This window comes from Loxodonta africana, chromosome 6 (assembly GCF_030014295.1).
Source record: "Loxodonta africana isolate mLoxAfr1 chromosome 6, mLoxAfr1.hap2, whole genome shotgun sequence".
In the NCBI taxonomy this organism is placed as follows: Eukaryota; Metazoa; Chordata; class Mammalia; order Proboscidea; family Elephantidae; genus Loxodonta; species Loxodonta africana.
Genome location: NC_087347.1, coordinates 13052360 through 13075566, shown reverse-complemented (window position 1 = coordinate 13075566; position 23207 = coordinate 13052360). Strand labels below are relative to the sequence as shown.

The 23207-nt window shown below is 44.1% G+C and overlaps 1 protein-coding gene across 1 annotated transcript in view; it reads right to left on the bottom strand.

Annotated features, from left to right (window-relative positions):
* Positions 1-1951: 1951 nt before the first annotated feature.
* DNER (delta/notch like EGF repeat containing) overlaps positions 1952-23207 on the bottom strand; it is a 372368-nt gene continuing 351112 nt past the window's right edge. The window contains exons 12-13 of the mRNA XM_064286606.1: positions 15796-16042; positions 1952-2988 (exon numbers count right to left, since the gene is read on the bottom strand). Of these exons, the coding sequence (XP_064142676.1) occupies positions 2877-2988; positions 15796-16042 (359 nt within the window). The 3' untranslated portion in view covers positions 1952-2876. The remainder of the gene's footprint in view (positions 2989-15795; positions 16043-23207) is intronic.

Sequence of the window (23207 nt, the reverse complement as noted above, 5' to 3'; positions counted from 1 at the left end):
TGAGAGGGTGTGATAGAGGCAGCTTCCAAGTGAAGATCAATAAGCAAAGGAGATGGAACAGCCCAGATGTTGTCCTGGGATTGATTGGGAGTCAATGGGAAAGTGGAATTCAACTCACTCCAGTGTTTCTGGGCCATCTCCTGCCCATGGAGGTATTTGTGTATCACATCACCAAGCAGAGCCTTCTACAGGAAGATGGAAGGAAATAAGACATGTCATGGATTGAACCGTGTCCCCTGAAAATATCTGTCACCTTGGCTAGGTCATGATTCCCTTGTATGATTGTATGACTGTCTACCATTTTATCAGCTGATGTGATTTCTCCATATGTGCTGCAAATCCCATCACTATGATGTAATAAAATGGATTAGCAGCAGTTATATTGATGAGGTCTACAAGATTAGTGTCTGAAGCCAATCTCTTTTGAGATATAGAAGAGAGAAGTGAGCAGAGAGACAGGTGGACCTCATACCACCAAGAAAGTAGTGCCAGGAGCAGAGCGTGTCCTTTGGACCTGTGGTTCCTGTGCTGAGATGCCCTCAGACCAAAGGAAGACTGATGACAAGGACCTTCCTCTTCAGCCGACAGAGAGAGAAAGCCTTCCCCTGGAGCCAGCACCCTAAGTTTGGACTTGGAGCCTACTAGGCTGTGAGAGAATAAATTTCTCTATGTTAAAGCCATCCAATTGTATTTCTGTTACCACAGCGCTAGATGACCAAGACAAGGCCTGTGCCATACTCTCTGTTGTGTGTGTCTCCGTGGAGGCTCAACCAGCATAACAGTATTTTGTTCTTATTTCACTTCCAAATGTTTCAACAAACCAAAAATATTAACACATTGCACTGCATCACTTGATAATCAGAGTGTAGGTGGATTGCCATGACATTTTTTGTTTTGGGGCAGATGTTTGGAGGGTAGGAAGAAGGAAAAGCTTCTTACACAATTCTTTTTGTTCAAAACCCTCCCTCGCACCTGGTTTCAGGGCTTCTCTTGGTCTTACCAAACGTTCCCATGAGAGAATAAAATGAGTTTTTACAAACAACTCTGGGGTTCTCCTGCAGCATTTAGATATAAAATGAAATTAAAAACAGGGTGGCGCTAAATTGCCTTAAAATCTCTTTGAAGCCTAGTGAGCTGTTTTGCTGAGGCAATTTCTTTTCACTGACAGAATTACATTGTTTAAGATGTTTATTGAAGCCACATCATGCCTGTGACACCTCTGGATCTCAAGGTACCTCAATATCCACAAGTGTTGCATTTAGCTGCTAAATTATGATGCCAAATTTAAAATCAGAATTCTTGTTGTTGTTTTCTTCAACCCACCCTTCATGTGGTGCAACCAGTTAACATGCTCTGCTGCTAACTGAAAGGTTGGAAGTCTCAGTCCACCCAGAGGCACCTCAGAAGAAAAGCCTGGAGACCTGCTTTTGAAAAATCAGCCATTGACAACCCTATGGAGCAGAGTTCAACTCTGACACACACGGGGTCACCATGAGCTAGGGTCAACTGGATGGCAACTGGATTTTCATGTTTGCACAAGAGGTTAGGGGTGCATCACTGACATGTTTCAAGATGATTAGAAGGTCAGGAAGCTCACAGAAGGGGCAGGGAATGGCTCCGGCATCCATGAGAAATCTGTTGCTGCTGTTGTTGCTAGCCACCGTTGAGCCCGCCCCAGCTCATGGTGACCCCATGTGTTACAGAATACAACTACTCCATAGGGTTTTCTTGACTGTAATCTTTACGGAAACAGTTTGCCAGGCCTTTCTTCTGTGGAGCCGCCAGGTGGGCTCAAATCGCCAACCTTTAGGCTACCAGCCAATCGCCACCCAGAGATCACGAGACATGCTCCTTGGAATACTGAAAATGTAAAAACAAAGGGTTTTTTGGACAATGAAATCAAATCCAAAATGTTTTACACCATGTGAAAAGAACGAGCAAGACAAGCGCATCCTTGACTTGATAACGTTTATTTGATATTCTTCGAAATCAGCAAGAATGGGAAGAAGCACGTATCAATCAAATACAGCCACGGAGACGTCCCGGATATAAATAAAGAAGCACTGTGAGAAATACACACTATTGAGGGTACCAGTCCTCTCTCACATTCACTACTTCTTAGCAAAGAACAACTCAAACACAAATTTAAGTTACAATATAAAAACCTTGACTTGTTAAAGAAAAATATAGATTCAACTCGATCATAATTTGCCTAGCTAGGCCCTTTCGCGGTGTACTTTTTCAAGGCCTAGTCTGACAACCATTACGAAAATTGACACAGAGAAAACAAACTCGAAAGAGTGTTTCCACAAGGTTCGACAAAACGGTGCAGAAAAAAATGACTTACCCATGCACAGAATAAGGCAAAGACTAATTTCATTCGGATTAGGAATAAGAAATTTAACTAGCTTCTTTTTTTTTTTCCACAAAAAACGAACATTTCAGACTTCTTTTTAAGTAACGGGTATACAGTATCATACATCATACTCTACAAGTTTTACCTAACTCTACTCAGGAAGCCAGCACTCACGTGTCAAACAGAAACTTCTCCTTGATTAGATGCATTCCATAACAACCACAGAAGTTAACCCGGGTTTCATGATAGTGTCTACCACGGAAAGAGCACATACTATTTACTAGAAGCCTACGGTTCAGAGAGCTGAAAGTACATGAAAACGTAGTCTGCGGATTTCACAAATTCCATTTTTAAAATAATTTTTCCCCCAAACTAAAAGCTGCAGAAAATTAGTTCTTAAATATTCTACTGAAAACTCTGGAGTGGCTAACGTTTTAAATTTCTCAAGCTTTTTATTTTCTTAAAAATATTTGAATGACTGAAGTATCCCATCTTTTTGAAAAATAATCCCCCCAAAAGATTACAAATCTTTTGTCTTAATCAGTGTGACCAACGGCTTGTCATCAGGGCTATAATCTTCATAGGTGATAGGGGTCACGTCGTACATTGCCGGCCGAGATTTCTTCCCAAATCTGAAATCACACAGAGAAAGGACTTTGGTTAGAGAGATACTGGGCCCCCGGTCCTATTAAAGGCAAGTGGCGAAAAACACTTCTATTCAAGAATCAAATGGAACTAGAAAAATACCCTAAGAATATATTCTCTAGCAAGTACCGAAATTTAAGACACTCTGAGATGAACATTCAAAGAGTATAAATATTAGTCTTTGGTGCCGGAGGGAATAGAAATGGATTTCATCGACCAGAAAGCCCAAATTAACGTTGAAACTTCTAGATTAAATCTCGGCAAAGTATTCGGGCATGATGGTTCTACAATAGGTTCTCTACATTAAAAAAAAAAAAAAAGTGTATGGATTTGTCTTTTTCTTGCTGAGACCCATGAATATCTGGAAAGGCAAGTTTATTTTACATACACAGTAGTGTCTAGAACACAGACAGGACTGCAGGGCGGCCTTTGCTGGGCTTGGATAACCACCTGGCCTGAGGGACTTTCGGAGGAGAAGGGTGTAGGCTGGGAGGTCATCTGAGGTCCTCACAGTGTGACAAGGACAGAAGGAGGAAGTAACTTCAGATAGGAAGAGGTCTATCTACCAAATGTGCCAGGCGCCCACCCTGAATTCCACCCACCACCACACACCCCCGCACACATATACACTGGTGCTTGCGTGCACGCGCGCGCACACACACACACCCAAGGCATTGTTTTTCTCTGTGCACAAAGCCATTGTCCCAACAGATTATTATATATCAAAATCCCCTCTACAGCAAGACTGACGCCCAGAAGCCAAGGGAGTCAAAATCCAATTTCAAGACTTGCTGCCAAAGCAGTCTTTGACAGCAATTATCAAAATAAAGCAAATGCAACTTCTGGGTGGTCTCTTCAGATTCAAGACCTCACCTTTCCTTGAAGTCCTGGAGTGCAATGTGATTGAAACAATCTTCCACTCCCATCTCTCCTCCTCCCCCACCCCTACAGACAACACTTTTTTAACTGTTTCAAGTTCAAGCCCAACAGGGTTCATTAAAAAAAGAAATTTTAAAAGAACCTTAAATCTAACAAGGTTCCTAGGATGGGATCCTAGGACCGGAAGGGGCTTGTTTACCACAGTTTACCTCCCATCCTCCTTTCCTATTCCTTCCTTTGACTTGATATCTTTTGAAAATCTATCACCTCAGATACAGAGAGGAAAAGCAGAATCCAGTAAGAAATGAGAAAATGCTGTGTTCTCCATCTGATCTTTTAAACATTTAGCAATCGTGTATTCCAATTCACTCGAGATTGCCAAATTGGAGTTGAAAGGAACAAACCACGTCAGACAGGCACCAGGCAAAAGGCAGCGTTAAAGAGTTAAAGCTTTCCCCTCCCCAAGAAACCCACAGTCATTACTGCAATATTAAAAAGTCTCCAATATATATTTTTTTCCATTGCCATCAAGTAGACTCTGACTCAAGGAGGTCACCAAGACCTTTCTTCCCAGACACGTCTGGGTGGACTTGAACCGCCAACCTTTAGGTTAGCAACCAAGCACATTTAACCATTTGCACCACTCAAAGCCTCCAGTTACAAAGATAACCTGGTTAAAGTAAGACTAACATGCACGGCACTAGAAAACGGAGCAGGCTAGCTTAGAGTCAAGCCTGGGCCGGAACTGCTGCACTGCAACTTACTAGCTGCAGGAAGCCAAGGCCAAGTTCCTCAGGTGAGTTACAAAGGTCTCCATCAAAAATGGAGTTTCCTGGAGGAACCTGGAAGGCTTATGCTGAGTGAAATTAGTCAGTTACAAAAGGACAAATGTTGTATAAGACCACTATTAGAAGAACCTGAGAAATAGTTTAAACTGAGAAGAACACACTCTTTTGTGGTTACGAGAGGGGGGAGGGAGAGAGGGTGGGAGAGGGTTATTTAAAAAAAAAAGCAAAAAAATGGAGTTTCTTTTATAGAAACTTCTACTTTATAGAAACACCACAATTTTTTAAAAAACAACAAAATGAAACAAGGCTTTCCTCGCATCTCCCATACCTATCACTGTGGCAGACACACACTTCGTGACAAATTAATGTGTCTTCCTACCTAAATTTAAAATGTTAATGGATTTTTATATTGCCTTTTTTTCTCAGAATTGAGTGGATATTAATAAAATAGACTATCAGGGGCAGAAAGGCCTGATGACCTACTTCCAAAAATCAGCCAGTGAAAATCCTATGGATCACAATGGTCCAACAGACCACGGGGATAGTGCGGGACCAGGCAACATTTTGTTCCATTGTCCATGGGGTCACCAGGGGTTGGGGGTGACTTGGTGGCAGCTAACAACAACAATCGGCATCCATTTAAGCTCTCAGACACAGAACCGATGTAAGAGGTTGCCTACTTTATTGCAGGAATTGTTACTTAACACACTATTTTTCTTATAAAGGTACACTTCAACTGTAAAAAAAAAAAAATGGGAGCTTGAGAAAATTATAATGAAGATCAGGAGTTAGCCAACTATAGACTATAGGCCAATTTCAGTTTGTCACCTGCTTTTTTAAATAAAGTTTTATTAGAACACAGCCACTCCCATTCAGACTGGCTATGGCTGCCTTCACACTACAAAGGCAGAGTTGAGTAGGCATTAGAGGCCCGTATGGCCTGTAAAGTCCAAAATATTCTGCAGGCCCCTGATGAAGACTGTAAGAATCGCCTGAAATCACTTCCTCCAAAGAACCGGATGTCAATGCTTTGATGCATTATTTTTCAGTCTGTCAGTCCCACATTCCTTCAGTCCATCCAAGAGATATTTATTACACACTTCTTAAAGCGCCAGACACGCCCTGGCGGCTAGTGGTTAAGCACTTGGCTGCTAACTGAGAGGTCAGTGGTGTGAACCCACCAGCCACTTCATGGGAGAAAGATGGCTTCCGGGAAGATTGCAGCCTTGGAAACCCCATGGGGGCAGTTCTACTCTGTCCTACAGAGTCGCTATGAGTCAGAATTGACTCGACAGCAATGGGTTGGGGTTTTTTTTGGGTTTATAAAATGCCATATACCCTGGTGGTATACTGGTTAAGTGTTATGGCTGCTAACCAAAAGGTTGGCAGTTCAAATCCACCAGGCGCTCCTTGGAAACTCTATGGGGCAGTTCTAATCTGTCCTATAGGGTCACTATGAGTCAGAATCGACTCAACGACAATGGGTTTTTTTTTTTAATATACCGTGTTTATTACATATTGGAGCAAAGGTGAGTAAAAACTGCATGCAGTTTGGTGGCTCTACCACCCAGTATTTTGTGTGATGTTTTACTCAGAAGGCGTTCTGTTGAGTGAAAAGATTAGCAGCACAGCTCGTCTTTTGTGCTGGGTGAGGCTGGCTGGCTGGAGCTCTTGGCAGCTGTAGTAGCACATTCCCACCAGAGGTGGCTCATGTCCCACAACATGACCAAAGGCCACAACTCTTAGGAAGTGTCTGCTGAGACCCACAAGGGAAGTAAATTTTAAAAATGGAGATGAATTAACATAAATCCTCTTCTCCCAGAAAAACAGCTGAAAGGCTCCGATTTGGAGGCACCACCCCCGGTCCCTCCCCACGAGGGGTCATGCATTGGACACTGTTCTGAGGTCTCATCCAAACATCTCCCTCACTTGTCTCCTTTCCACTGATCATCTCATTTCACTGTCACAACGACCTTGTGAGGTGAGTACCTACCATCTGTCCCATTTTACAGAGGAGGAAATGGAGGCTCGGTGATCATTTTCCCAAGGTCCCACTCCTAGGGAGAGGCGGGACTATCTGGCTTCTGAGCCTGGTTTCTGGGACACATCATTAGTGCCTTCTTGTGCGTGAGAAGGCCTTGGATCGTGGCTCTCACTGTGCCTGCCCCTGATGAGAGCCAGTTCACGTACTGTGTTGAACACACCAGCTTCAAATCAGCAGGCCAGCTCTAATCCTGGCTTCTCATTTACAAACTCTGTGGCCCCAGTATGAATGCCATGAGTTCGCTAAGCCCACATTTTCTCCCTCTATAATATGGAACAAATGATGCATATGCCCCAAGATTCTTGTGAGATTCTTGCAAATGAGAAATCTGTTCTTGCTTTAATTTAGCATAATGTCTGGTCCATGGGAAGATCTCATTAAATGTCAGCCAGCAAAGACACCGACACCATAAGAGACCCATACGGCCTGTAAAGTCTAATATATTCTGCAGGCCCCGATGAAGAATTAAGGTATTGGCGAAGAATGTTGAATACACCATGGACTGCCACATGAACAAACATATCTGTCTTTGAAGAAGTCTGCCAGAGTGCTCCTGGGATACCAGGATGGAAAGACTTGGTCTCACATACTTTGGACATGTTATCAGGAGTGACCAGTCCCTGGAGAAGGACATCATGCTTGATAAAGTAGAAGGTCAGTGAAAAAGAGTAAGACCCTCAATGAGATGGATTGACACAGTGGCTGCAACAGTGGGCTCAAGGATAGCAACGATTGTTAACGATGGTGAAGGACCAGGCAGTGTTTCGTTCTGTTGTATACAGGGTCGCTATGAGTCAGAACCAACTGGACGGCACCGAACAACACCACAGACACACTAACAGAAGTCATAGCACTGATAGTGCCAATGTCACTAAATAAAAGATATTGCAACCAGCTAAAGGGCAGACCGAAAAGTGAATGTTCCTCTAGTTCATATTCTCCCGAAAGTCGCCAGCTAAAACAATACCGCAGGGAACGTCGGGTGGCTCTGACCTATTGGAGGGAACGTGACCATGTCCTTTCCCAGCTCTTCTATGACCAGGTGCTTTTAGCTGATAGAGCAGTGAGATGTGGCCTCAGCACCAAATCTTGGAGCCCTGTTATGGGTTGAATTGTGTCACCCAAAAATATGTGCTGTAAATCCTAACCCCTGTTGGCACAGCAGTTAAGAGCTACAGCGAGGTTACGGCTACTAACAAAAAGAGCGGCAGTTCGAATCCACGGGCCACTCCTTGGAAACCTTATGGGGCAGTTCTACTCTATCCTATACGGTTGCTATGAGTTGGAATTGACTCAGTGGCAACAGGTTTTTTTTTATACCTGTGGATATAACTGCATTTGGAAATAGAGTTTTCTTTGTTACGTTAATGAGGCCCTATCAGTGTAGGGAGAAAAAAAGAAACCCCTTGCTGTGGAGTCGATTCTGACTCATAATGACCCTATAGGACAGAGTAGAACTGCCGAGCTCTTACGAACTTAGCCATCAGGGCTCCATATCCATGTAGGATGTGTCTGAAATCAATGGCTTTTGAGGTATAAAAAGAGGAGATGAGGCACAGAAGCAAGCAAGCACAAATGGGGGTAGAAAGGTCCCGTGCCACAGGAAGATCACCAAAGAACTGAGGAATGAGGCTGAAAAGAGACAAGGACCTTGCCCCAGAGTTTGAACTTCTAACCTTCTAACTGTGAGAAAATAAGCCATCCACTTGTGTTATTTCTGTTATGCTGTTAGGTGCTACTGAGCCAGTTTCGACTCATAGCAACGCTATATGACAGAACAAAACTGTCCCATAGGGTTTCCTAAGCTATAATTTCTACAGGAGCAGATCACCAGGTCTTTTCTCCCTCAGAGCTGCTGGGTGGGTTTGAACTGCCAACCTTTTGGTTAGCAGCTGAGAGTGTAACCGTGTCTAGTATGCACTAGATAACTAAGACAAGCCAAGAGGCTTTGCTCTCTCTGGTCAGTTCTGAACTCTCTCCTGCCTGACTGTAAGCAGAGCAGCTATGAAGCAGATGACACTGGGGACAAGGCCGGTTGGGCTCCCTCCCCCTCCCCGAGCCTGCATGAACTGACAGCTGACGTCAGAGTCACCAGACGCTTCCTCAGCCACTTGTGAACGTCACAGGTGACCCTTCAGTGTGCATCCTGCACAGCCACTGGGCTGCAGCCATTCCGACACAAGGTCATCTCTAGGTTGGTGGCTGGAAGAGAGGTTGTGAAACGGACATAGAGAAGAGGCAGCTGCTGAAAACTAGGGAGAGGTTTACATAAAGTGGACAGAGCCTTTCTAGGGTTTCCAGGAAAAGGGAGCAAAACGGGCCAACCAGCCAGCGGCCCAACCAGAGCCTCCCTGAGGCCCTGCTGTAGAAACCACATGTTGTGGCTCGATAAACATTCAGAAGAGACGTAGTCTTAAAATCCAGATACGCGGGACAGTATTACTGTAACATCAATACTTTTATCTGCAGTCACTGGGGCATGCGCGAGCTTGCAGGTTAGGAATTCTGCAGTAAATATTTTTGATAAAAATCGGCACTCAATAAAAACCAGGTTTGTAAATGTTTTCCCATTTGTTCTTCCCTTCCAAGAGAATCCAGCCAACTATCTCACCAGTGGGCTATATTGGCAGGGTGCTCAGAAGGATCTATCTTAACATATTTGGGAGCTGAAGTAAAATACTCATAACCCTGAAGGACTCCAGCCACAGACGCCTCTCGGGGTGGAGGGAAATCCGATTCGCTGGATCTCGAAATATATCCCAGTAGAAAGTCACACAGCCTGCCCCTTCCTGGTGAGCTAAGCCCCTCCAGGAACAGAAAGGAGAGAGCAGGCTCTTTCTTGAGCACCGAAGGAACTTTTCAACCCTCCGCTTCTTTATGAGTTCTCCAACTCCCACCCAATGACTCCTACAGCCTGGTAACACTTACTAAGCAGCCACCACATGCCCGAGAGATGGCAGAGGATGGCCAGACACAGGCCCTGGGAGAAATCTACCTCTCATGCAGGTCAAGACAGCCTACGCTAACCCCTAGCTGAGCTCAGCCATGCATTTCAGACCTCAAACTTTGTGTGAGGCCTCCTATACGTCAGAACTCATTGGAGAGCTAGAAATAAAAGCTGCTGCCTTTACTCATAGGCTAGTGGAGTCCCTGGGTGTGCAAATGGTCAACACACTCACTGCTAACTGAAAGGCTGGAGGTTCAGGTTCAACCAAAGGTGCCTTGAAAGGTCTGGTGACCTACTTCCAGAAAAATCAGCCATTGAAAACCCTATGGAGCACAGTTCTACTCTGACACTATGGGGTTGCCATGAATTGATGTCGACTCAACAGAAACTAGTTTAGTAGAGGAAAGGATCGAATGAACAATTAAAGTGGAGCTTGCAGGGGTTGGTATAAAGGCTTTCTGGAAGCTGTGCTGTCTGAGTTGAACAAGCCTATGATAAGAAGGGCCTGAATTGGAGGAAGGCTTTAACTCTTCTTTCTCTCTCATGTAAGTAAGGCTTGGGTGCAGCTCCCACAAAGAAGTTGCCCTTTGCTCCACCCAAGCATTGCAGCAAATGGTCTATGTCTCCCAATTTCTCTTCGCCACTGGCTCTGCCCCTTATAAGCTGGGTTCTGGCTTTTGCTTCCATTGGAGTGATAAGATAACCATAAGACCTGAGACTTTAGTTTGGGAATTTCATCTTGAGGAAAGCAAACTTCTGAACCTCTCAGCTCCTATATCAGTCAGGCGGAACTGGAGTTGGTTTGTGTCTTGGTCAATACCAACACAAGACATTCCAACAAAGACCACACAGCTAAGAGTCCCTGGAACCCAGTCTTAAGACACCAAGGCAGTTTCTACTATAGCACATAGACTTTCTGGATTGGGTGTTTTAGATTGTTCTGTTGGTGAAAAGAAAACAAGGCTTCTTTTAACAAACAATATTACTATTATTTTTGAAATAAATACCCCTTGTAAAAGTCTACTAAATATTATAGTATCTGGTAAGTTTTTTACTGTTAGAATAGATTTGGAGAAGTAAATAAGGTGCCAGTTATATAATTCTTGAATATTTATAACAATTTGTTTGGCATAACTCTCTAAGGAGGTAGTATTTCCCCTTTCTACACTTGAGGGAACTGTATTTATAAAAGATTAAGTAGCCAGGCCAAAATTATAAGGAGCCCTGGTGGCACAATGTTTAAGGGCTTGGCTGCTAACTGAAAAGTTAATAGTTCAAACCTACCAGCCGCTTCATGGGAGAAAAGACCTGGTGATCTGCTCACATAAAAGATTACAGCCTAGAAAACCCTGTGGGGAAGGTCTAATCTGTCATATGGGGTCGCTGTGAGTCAGAACTGACCCAACAGGACACAACAACAAGTGGCTGGTCCAAAGTTATAGTCAGGTAATAGAGCAGTTGGGACTCAATGCTGTGCCTCAGATACCAGAACTCAGACACAATGTTCTTTCCGTGATACTATGCCAACCCTAATGAAGGTCCTGAAATCTGCACTGAAGGCACTGGTGAAAAACAAGGCTCCAGGAACTGACGGCATGCCAATTGAGACGTTTCAACAAATGGATGCGGCACAGGAAGTGCTCACTCGTCTATGCCAAGAAATATGGAAGACAGCTTCCTGGCCAACTGACTGGAAGAGATCCATATTTATGCCTATTCCCAAGAAAGGTGATCCAACCGAATGTGGAAATTATAGAACAACATCATTAATATCACATGCAAGCAAAATTTTGCTGAAGATCATTCAAAAGCAGCTGCAACAGTATATTGACAGGGAATTGCTAGAAATTCAAGCCGGATTCAGAAGAGGATGTGGAACAAGCGATATCATTGCTATAATGTCAGATGGATCCTGGCTGGAAGCAGAGAATACTAGAAAGATGTTAACCTGTGTTTTATTGACAATGCAGAGGCATTTAACTGTGTGGATCATAACAAATTATGGATAGCATTGTGAAGAATGGGAATTCCAGAACACTGAATTATGCTCATGAGGAACCTGTACATAGATCAAGAGGCAGTCATTCCAACAGAACAAGGGGATAGTGAATGGTTTAAAGTCAGGAAAGGTGTGCATCTGGGTTGTATCCTTTCACCATACCTATTCAATCTGTATGCTGGGCAAATAATTTGAGAAGCTGGAATCTATGAAGAAGAACAGGGCATCAGGATTAGGGGAAGACTCATTAACAACCTGCATTATGAAGATGATGCAACCTTGCTTGTAGAAAATGAAGAAGACTTGAAGCACTTACTGATGAAGATCAAAGACCACAGCCTTCAGTGTGGATTACACCTGAACATAAAGAAAACAAAAGTCCCCATAACTGGACCAATGAGCAACGTCATGATAAACGGAGAAAAGATTAAAGTTGTCAAGGACTTCATTTAACTTGGATTCACAATGAACACCCATGGAAGCAGCAGTCAAGAAATCAAACAACACATTGCACTGGGAAAATCTGCTGCAAAAGACCTCTGTAAAGTGTTGAAAAGCAAAGATGTTACCTTGAAGACTAAGGTGCGCCTGACCCAAGCCATGGTGATTTCAATTGCCTCATAAACGCATTCGAAAGCTGGACAGTGAATAGGGAAGACCAAAAAAGAACTGACGCCTTTGAATTGTGGTGTTACACCAAAATAAAAAACCAAACCCAGTGCCACTGAGTCGATTCTGACTCATAGCGACCCTATAGGACAGAGTAGAACTGCCCTAGAGAGTTTCCAAGGAGCGCCTGGTGGATTTGAACTGCCGACCCTTTGGTTAGCAGGTGTAGCACTTAACCACTATGCCACCAGCACTTCCAGTTGTGGTGTTAGAGAAGAATACTGAATACACTATGGACTGCCATATGACTTCTTCACTGCAAATACCTTCTTTCACCAACATAAACGGCAACTATACACATGGACCTTGCCAGATGGAACACGCAGAAATCAAATTGACTACATCTGTGGAAAGAGACGATGGAAAAGCTCAATATCATCAGTCAGAACAAGGCCAGGGGCCGACTGTGGAACAGACCATCAATTGCTCATATGCAAGTTCAAGCTGAAACTGAAGAAAATCAGAGCAAGTCCATGAGAGCCAAAATATGACCTTGAGTATATCCCACCTGAATTTACAGACCATCTGAAGAACAGATTTGATGCATTGAACGCTAGCGACCGCAGACCAGACGAGTTGTGGAATGAAATCAAGGACATCATCCATGAAGGAAGCAAGAGGTCATTGAAAAGAAAGAAAAGACCAAGATGGATGTCAGAGGAGACTCTGAAACCTGCTCTTGAGCTTCGAGCAGCTAAAGCAAAAGGAAGAATTGATGAAGTAAAAGAACTGAACAGAAGATTTCAAAGGGCATCTCCAGAAAAGAAAGAAAAGTATTATAATGACATGTACAAAGAGCTGGAGATGGAAAACCACAAGGGAAGAACACTCTTGGCAATTCTCAAGCTGAAAGAACTGAAGAAAAAATTCAAGACTCGAGTTGCAATAGTGAAGGATTCCATGGGGAAAATATTAAACGATGCAGGAAGCATCAAAAGGAGATGGAAGGAATACACAGAGTCATTATACCAAAAAGAATTAGTTGATATTCAACCATTTCAAGAAGTGGCCTATGATCAGGAACCGATAGTACTGAAGGAAGAAGTCCAAGCTGCTCTGAAGGCATTGGTGAAAAACAAGGCTCCAGGAATTGATGGAATATCAATTGAGATGTTTCAACAAACGGATGTAGCGCTGGACGTGCTCACTCATCTATGGTTAGAAATATGGAAGACAGCTTCCTGGCCAAATGACAAGAAGAGATCCATATTTATGCCTATTCCCAAGAAAGGTGATCCGACTGAATGTGGAAATTATAGAACAATATTATTATCATCACACGCAAGCAAATTTTTGCTGAGGATCATTCAAAAATGGCTGTAGCAGTATATCGACAGGGAACTGCCAGAAATTCAGGCCGGTTTCAGAAGAGGACGTGGAACCAGGGATATCATTGCTAATATCAGATGGATCCTGGCTGAAAGCAGAGAATACCAGAAGGATGTTTACCTGTGTTTTATTGACTATGCAAAGGCATTCGACTGTGTGGATCATAAGAAATTATGAGTAACATTGTGAAGAATGGGAATTCCAGAACACTTAATTGTGCTCATGAGGAACCTTTACCTAGATCAAGAGGCAGTCGTTCGGATGGAACAAGGGGATACTGATTAGTTTAAAGTCAAGAAAGGTGTGCATCAGGGTTATATTCTTTCATCATATCTGTTCAATCTGTATGCTGAGCAAATGATACGAGAGGCTGAACTATATGAAGAAGAATGGGGCATCAGGATTGGAGGAAGACTCATTAACAACCTGCGTTATGCAGATGACACTACCTTGCCTGCTGAAAGTGAAGAGGACTTGAAACACTAATGAAGATCAAAGACCACAGCCTTCAGTATGGATTATGCCTCTACGTAAAGAAAACAAAAATCCTCATAACTGGACCAATGAGCAGCATCATGATAAACAGAGAAAAGACTGAAGTTGCCAAGGATTTCATTTTATTTGCATCCACAATCAACAGCCATGGAAGCAGCAGTCAAGAAATCAAAAGACGCATTCCATTGGGCAAATCTGCTGCAAAGGACCTCTTCAAAGTGTTGAAGAGCAAAGATGTCACCCTGAAGACTAAGGTGCGCCTGACCCAAGCCATGGTATTTTCAATCACATCATATGTGTGTGAAAGCTGGACAATGAATAAGGGAGACTGAAGAAGAGTTGACGCCTTTGAATTGTGGTGTTGGCGAAGAATATTGAATCTACCGTGGACTGCCAAAAGAAGGAACAAATCTGTTTTGGAAGAAGTGCTGCCAGAATGCTCCTTAGAGGCAAAGATGGCGAGACTGCGTCTTAAATACTTTGGACATGTTGTCAGGAGGGATCAGTCCCTGGAGAAGGACATCATACTTGGGAGAGTACAGGGTCAGCAGAAAAGAGGAAGACCCTCAACGAGGTGGATTGACACAATGGCTGCAACAATGAGCTCAAGCATAACAACGATTGGGAGGATGGCTCAGAACCAGGCAGTGTTTTGTTCTGTTGTGCATAGGGTTGCTATGAGTCAGAACCAAGTCGACGGCACCTAACAACAACAACAACATGGACTGCCAAAGGTTGAACAAATCTGTCTTAGAAGAAGTACAACCAGAATGCTTCTGAGAAGCAAGGATGGAAAGACTACATCTCACATACTTTGTATGTGTTATCAGGAAGGGTCATTCCCTGGAAAAGGACATCATGTTTGGTAATGTGGAGGGCCATCGAAAAAGAGGAAGACCCCCAGCGAGATGGGCTGACAGTGTCTGCAACGATGGGCTCAAGCATAACAATTGTGAGGGTGCAGCAGGACCAGGCAGTGTTTTGTTCTGTTGTGCCTGGAGTCACTATGAGTTGGAACTGACATGATAGCACCTAACAACAACAACATGCTAACTCTAAGAATCCCCAAGAGGTACAAATGGTTGAGTGTTCAACTACCAGCCTAAAGACTGGTGATTCAAACCCAACCAGAGGTACCTTGGAAGACAAGATTGGTCATCTGCTTCCAAAAGGTCACAGCCTTGAATACATTATGGAGCAGTTCTACTCTGCTAACATGGGGTCACCATGCGTCAAAATCAACTCAGCGGTTCCCAACAACAACAGTGAGTCCTTGAATCAAATAGAATTACTTGTATCTAAGTTGACTGTTTGAAGAACAACACAGCTAAAGGCATTCCAAAAAGAGATCATCAAAAAATGTTTCATACACAGTGATTAAGAATCAGATATTTATAGGCACAGATCAACAACAACTAAATTAGCAGGAGCCCTGGTGGCACAACGGTTATGCTCAGGGCTGCATTAAATAAATGCATGTATTCAATAAAAACAAAAAACTAGCCGCAAATGCAAAGGGGTTTGCTAATAAGGCAGCCGAATGATCTGTCCCCAGATACCATCTTGGCCCTCTGTTTTACGTATCCAGAATGCACAGGTGGAAAGCAGCGTCTCCCTCCTCCACCTCCGCCTCCAGCCGCCCACCTGGCATGCCGGATGGAAGCGATGGCGTTGCTGAACTCGCTGTCTATGCTGCGGCAGTTGTAGAACTCCTCGTAGGCCGGCCTGGAAGAGCCCTGGTACTCTATGCGGCTGATGCGGCAAATGCCCACGATGAGGATAATAAGCATCAGGATGAAGGCGACACAGAGGGCACCAATGATGATGTAGAGGGAGTGACGGGGCATGTTGGTGAGACTCTCCGCCATATGCCCGGACTTCCACTGCAGATCTGGAGGCGAAATCAATGAGTGGACATGAGTTCTGGGCTTCGATAGGGAGGTCTTTTCCCGCCTTACACTGCTAACTTAAAATCTCAGGGCCACCCAAGCTGGGAGGAATTATTTTCTATCGTTAAACCAGACCAAGGTCTGACATTCTTAATATATGAGGGCCTCTTACAAATCATTAAGGAAAACCACAAACAGGGCAAAGGATCAAAAGAGAAACTCACCAGTGAAATACAAATAAAAAGTCATTTAGCTTGATAATTATAAAACAAATGCAGTTCCTCTAGTTTTAAATATTATTTGGCAGTAATATTTAAAATACTTTTTTAATGATGATAGCCACAGGTGAGAAAGGTACACAGAAGTGAGGACAGTGTAAACTGATACACAACTCTTCTGTGGACTAATCGGCAAATGCTTCATCCTAGAAATTCCAATTTTTTAGAATTTATGCTGCAGAAATTACGCCATAAGCACATAACAGCTACGGACAAGCACGGTCATCTCAGCACTACAATTGTTAAATGTTAAATTATCAGCTACTGCACATTTAGAAAAAGGCTGGGAATGTAAACACAGACACCCACGTCCTCACCACTCAGAGTTAATAAACGCTAACATTTGTATCACTTTTGCTTTAGATTTTTTTTTCTGGTATTTTTAAGAAGGAATGAAATGCTACAACACACAGCATGGTTTCTGCAAGTGAAAACATGGGAATCAACCTAACTATCCAGCCCTAGGCGAGGCGGAAAGAGGTTCATCCAACAGCCAGAGAATAAAAGCAGTTCACCCAACAGGAAGGACCCTGCTTGCCGAGTACAGTCACACGCTGTCTTTAGAGGGACCTGCTCCGAGCTGAGGATCATGGAGCATTACCTTGGGCTCTTCCTACAAGTGACAGCCTCTATTCCAAACCATAAACCAAACCCGACTGCGACTCATAGCGACCCTATAGGACAGAGTAGATCTGCCCCATAGGGTTTCCAAGGAGTCCCTGGTAGATTCAAACTGCCAACCTTTTGGTTAACAGCTGAGCTTTTAACTGCTATGCCAACACCCTCTATTAGCTGGAAGAAAAAAAAAAAAAAAAGGAAGGATGGGGTGTAATCCCTGGGATCAGCATAGGTCATGTGTATCAAATTACGTAAGTATTAGTTTACAGACCTGCACAGAGATGGACTGTTCTGGAAAACCATGAAGATAAAAAAAGGCCAGATAAGAGCAAAGAGAAGCTAAACTCACGTGGAAGAGGATGCCTTCCCTACGTTACTCATACACACACACACCCCAGCCATCGCGTTCATATTGGGACTCTGGGCGCCTGGATATGGGATTCAGAGGTGGCCAGGAATGGACCCATCTTCCCCGGAAATCCCAGGACTTTCCTCACTGTTCCATCTCAGATGAGAGTATTCGTGGGCTCTGACACTCACATTCTCATCTCAGCTACATCTGGAGTGACCACGGACTCGGAGAGTCAGCTATTCTCTGTCTGCAATGCACTCAGCGAAATGTTACCATCTGACGAAGGGCACAAACCAAAAACCAAGCCTGTTGCCTTCGAGTTGATTCCAACTAATAGAAACACTATAGGACAGAGTAGAACTGCCCCATAGGGTTTCCAAGGAGCAGCTGGTGGATTCAAACTGCCGACCTTTTGGCTAGCAGCCCAGCTCTTAACCACCGTGCCACCAGAGCTCCAGGGAGACCTCAAATAGGGAACAAGCGAGCAGATGTCTTTCCTTGAAGCCTGACAAAAAAAAAATGGCCCATGTCTCCCTGTCTGGATAGCTCCTGAGGGTTTGAGAAAAATGAGGATGAAGGAAGTGACTTCTGAGTCTATACCCAGATTTTCTGGGTGCTGAGTATCTCACCAAGACCCCAGAAGGAGGTTCTGCCATTCCACTCTACCTGCCAGTATCCATAGGGCTCACGGAGCTGCAAGACCAACTGACAAGGGCACGTTCGCCTCTCTGCCACAGCCAGCTCACACGAAGGCAGACAGAACGATACAAACCACTGCACATAAATCCTCAGGATGGAAGGGAGAAGACGCTCTGTGAAGCTAGAACCAGCACTCAGCCAGCAGTCATTTCCCTTGCAATACCTAGTATGCATGGGGAGAGACGACTCATTTTCCTGGCTGACCAAAGCAAGGTGACTTGCTTGATTTCCAAGCATTTCGATATTCTCTGAAAAATTCATTTGTAGGCTGGAACCCAACGCTCAGCAGAGTATAACATCCATTTTGCATCAACAAAAAAGAGCCCTGGTGTCACAATGGTTAAGTGCTTGGCTGCTAACCGAAAGGTCAGTTGTTCAAACCGACCAACCGTGCTGTGGGAGAAAGATGTGGCAGTCTGCTTCGGTAAAGATCACAGCCTTGGAAACCCTGTCCTGTAGGGGCACTATGAGTTGAAATCAACTCAACAGCAATGGGTTTGGTTTGGTTTCCTCATCAACAGGAATGCACTCTCTAGTCCCACTCTGACTCGATAGGCTGCTCAGATCTGGTCACCATGGTAAGGCCACTCAAGTTCCTGACGAGTTTTTATGGTCTCTACCTACATTTCATGCAGATAACCTAACATCACAGAGATGATGTATACACAGAGCGTGTACAGGGCCTTGGGGGAAGAAACCACCTTACTTCCTGGGTTACGTGCACTGTGCTGTGTCTCTGGCTCCTGAAGAGCTGCCGAGACTCCTTGCCTTTCTGAAGCGAGCATTTCCTAAAACCCTGTGTTCCAAGCTATCTGGACTTCGGGGGAAAACTTTCTTAAAATTTCTCCTAAAACCATTGCTTTCTCCCTTTCCCTTGCTCTTTTCTTTAAAGCTGGACTCCACCTTACTGTCATCTACTGCTTTGCTGAGAGCAGTGAATGAGGCTGCTCTAGGGGCAATGCCTGCTTACCAGCCAGGCTGGATCTGAGTAAAGCCAGCACTGGGGCTGGAAGGCAGCACACTTATCTGCACCAGGTGGCTGCAGCTGCCATCTCTCAGCCCGTGCACGACCCGCATAAGCCATCGCTTTGCCGCATCCTGGGAGTCTCATGGCATGAATTATTTACTCTGCTGGCGAGAGCTCAGGCTGCAGAGAGTGATCAGACTGTCCCGGCAGGTGCATGGCCGGGAATTCAAGCACAAGAGCTGCTCAGGACAAAGGTCGTCTTTATGTCCTGTAGGATCATTTGCATTTTGGTTTAAACTCAATATGTCTGCTGTCTCCTATTTTTCCAAGTGCTTCTGCAGGTAACATCTCAGGGGATACGGGAGGAGAGCCAGGTAGGAGAGCTGGACTCAGAGCGATGCTCAAGGGGAAGCAGGGAGTCAGGGCAGAGTCAATCACATGGTCTGCCTCAGAAGTAGACTTCATTTGAGTTTACAAATGTATACTAAAATGCATTACCATGTCTACTGTTTATTGTACCTAGATGAAAAGATGAGACTAGTTAACGTGTCCACCTATGTTAGTGAAAAAGAGAATAGAAAGGAGTGAGACTGTGTTTTAGAGATGTCACTTAGATAAACCTAACCCATGGCTGTCAAGTTGATTGCAACTCACAGCAACCCTAGAGGACAGAGTAGAACTGCCCCATAGGGTTTCCAAGGCTGTAATCTTTACAGAAACAGGCTGCCACATCTTTCTCCCACAGAAAGGCTGGTTGGTTTGAACCACCGACCTTTCGGTTAGCAGCCAAGCACTTAACCATTGCAGCCTCAGGGCTCCTTTTTGTTGATGCAAAATGGATGTTATACTCTGCTGAATGTTGGGTTCCAGCCTGCAAATCAATTTTTCAGAGAATGCAGACATGCTTGGAAATCACACGAGTCACCTTGCTTTGGTCAGCCAGGAAAATGAGCTGTCTCTCTCCATGTGCACCAGGTATTGCAAGGGAAATGGCTGCCGGCTAAGCCCTAGGTCTAGCTTCACAGAACGCCTTCTCCCCTTCGTCCTGATGATTTATGTGACTGGTCTGTATGGTTCTGTCTGCCTGCGTGTGAGATGGCTCAGGCGGAGTGGTGAACGCGCCCTGGTCAGTTGGTCTTGCAGCTCCATGGGCCCTAGGGTTGCAGGCAGGCAGACTCGAACAGCAGAACTGCCTTCTGGGGTCTCTTTAATCTAGAGAAGATGGACAAGTGGGAAAATAGGAATGGAATGGATAGACCATCTCCTTCATAAAAGTCCATTCATTCAACAAATAGTAAGCACCTGCTATACACCAGGCGGAAACCCTGGTGGCATAGTGGTTAAGAGCTACGGCTACTAACCAAAAGGTCAGCAGTTTGAATCCACCGGGGCTCCTTGGAAATCCTATGGGGCAGTTCTACTCTGTCCTATTGGGTCACTTGTGAGTCAGAATCAACTTGATGGCAACGGGTTTGGTTTTTGGTTTATATGCCAGGCCCACCGCCCAGCTGACAGTTTGTTGTACTGTGGTGGCTTGCATGTTGCTATGATGCTGGAAGTTATGCCATCAGTATTTCAAAAACTAGCAGGGCCACCCGTGGTGGAGAGGTTTCAGCGGAGCTTCCAGACTAAGACAGACTAGGAAAAAGGGCCTGGCACTCTACTTCCAAAACTTCACCAATGAAAACCTCATGGATCACAACAGAATATTGTCTGACTCTCTTGCTTTGAATATGTCATCAGGAGGAATCAATCTCTAGAGGAGGACATCATGCTTGGTGAAGTAGAGGGCCAGTGAGGACGAGGGAGACCCTCAGTAAAATGGATTGGCACAGTAACCACAACGATGGACTTGGACATGCTCACAATTGTGAGGATGATGCAGGATTGGGCAGTGTTTCATTCTGTTGTACACAAGGTCGCCATGAGCCAGATCAAATTCACCGCGGCTATCAACAAGACACCCAAGTGGTGATGTCAAATGTTGTTGTTAGGTGCCATTGAGTTGGTTCCAACTCATAGCAACCGTATGTACAACAGAACGAAACACTGCCCAGCCCTGCGCCATCCTCACAATAGTTGTTATGCTTGAGCCCATTGTTGCAGCCACTGCGTCAGTCCATCTCTTTGAGGGTCTTCCTCTTCTTTGCGAACCCTCTACATTACCAAGCATGATGCCCTCTTCCAGGGTCTGGTCCCTCCTGATAATATGTCCAAAGTACGTAAGATAAAGTCTTGCCATCATCACTTCTAAAGAGCATTCTAGCTGTACTTCTTCTAAGACAGATTTGTTCATTCTTCTGGCAATCCATATTCTTCGCCAACACCACATTTGATGTCAGACAGTTGTATTTGGATGTTTAATTCATTATTTTGATTAATAACAACTGACATTCATTGAGAGCACAATATGTGCCGGTCACTGTTCTAAGTGTTTTAGGTGTTAACCCAGTTATTTCTCCTTCAATGCTATGAGGGAGATGCTATTTTTGTCTACTTTTATACAGGAAGCAACTGAGACTCCAGGAGAGGAAATAACTAGCCTGGGATTACACATAGCAAGTAGAAGAACTTGGATTCGAACATAGCACTCTGGTTCTAAAGCCCACACACTTAACGGACATGGAATGTTTCCCAAACTGCAAATTGTGAAAATCAATGTAATGAGGGCAGACCAACATAAAAGAAAATAATAATAAAATTTAGAAAACTATATCAGAGTGTGTCATATTTACAAAAGTAAGTATTATTTCAGGCTTTGTGTGTGTGTGCACGCTTGTGTGGTATGTGCAACATGAAGATGTAAAATAGATTTCCAACTGTGGGCTGCAGTCAAAAGGTCTAAAAACACTACCCTATATCCATCATGGAAACCCTGGTGGTGCAGTTGGCAGTTTGAATCCACTAGGTGCTCCTTGGAAACCCTGAGGGACAGTTCTACTCTGTCCTATAGGGTCGCCATGAGTTGGAATTGATTTGATGGCTATGGGTGGGTGGTATATCCCTCAAGGAAGCCTGGTAGCACAGTGGTGAAAGAGCTCAGCTGCTAAGCAAAATATTGGCAGTTCAAATCCACCAGCCGCTCCTTGGAAACTCTACGGGGCAGTTCTACTCTGTCCTGTAGGGTTGTTATGAATTGGAATCAACTTGAGGGCAATGGGTTTATACCCATAAGTACTTTTGAGTCAGGGAGGATAGAAAGATTCACTTCATGGGATATCTGTGTCTACTTTGGGATGGAGAAGTCAAGGTCTAATCATATCACTAATAGCTACATATTTATATAATTCTTGTTATCTTAAAATGTTTTTAGAAAATTGTTAGCTATTAACTCAACAGCATCAAATTTATGAATATTCCAGCAGAGGCAAGGAAATTTCTTTTGATAATTTTATAGATTGAATTGTATCCCCCCAAAATAAGTGTTGTAAATCCTAACCCCTATACCTGTGGTTATAATCTCGTTTGGGAATGGGTTTTCTTTGTTATGTTAATGAGGCAGTATTAGTATAGGGTATGTCTTAAATATTCTGCTGCTATCCATAAGGTTTTCACTGGCCAATTTTTGCAGAAGTAGATTGCCAGGTCCTTCTTTCCAGTCTGTCTTAGTCTGGAAGCTCCACTGAAGCCTGTCCATCATGGGGGACCCTGTTGGTTTTTCAAATACCGGTAGCATAGCTTCCAGCATCACAGCAACACACAAGCCACCACAGTATGACAAACTGACAGATGAGTGGTGGTATTTGTGTCTTAAATCAATCTTGTTTGAGATATAATAAGAGCAGGTTAAGCAAGGAAGCAGACATGGGGGAAGAGAGATGCCAGGCTACGTGAAGATCACCAAGGAGCCAAGGAACAGAAGCTGAAGAGACAAGGACCTTCCCCCAGAGTTGACAGACAGAAAACCTTCTCTTAGAACCAGTGCCCTGAATTCAGACTTCTAGCCTCCTAAACTATGACAAAATTAATTTCCGTTTGTTAAAGCCACCCATTTGCAATATTTCTGTTGTAGCAGCACTAGGAAACTAAGACAGATAATAATAACCAAGGCAACCATTTATTAAGTACCTACTATACACTTTTTTTTTTTTTTTTATACACTAGGAGCCCTGGTGGCACAGTGGTTATGAGCTATGGCTGCTAACCAAAAGGTCGGCAGTTCAAATCCACCAGCCACTACTTGGAAGCCCTATGGGACAGTTCTACTCTGTCCTTTAGGGTCACTATGAGTCAGAACCAACTCAATGGCACCT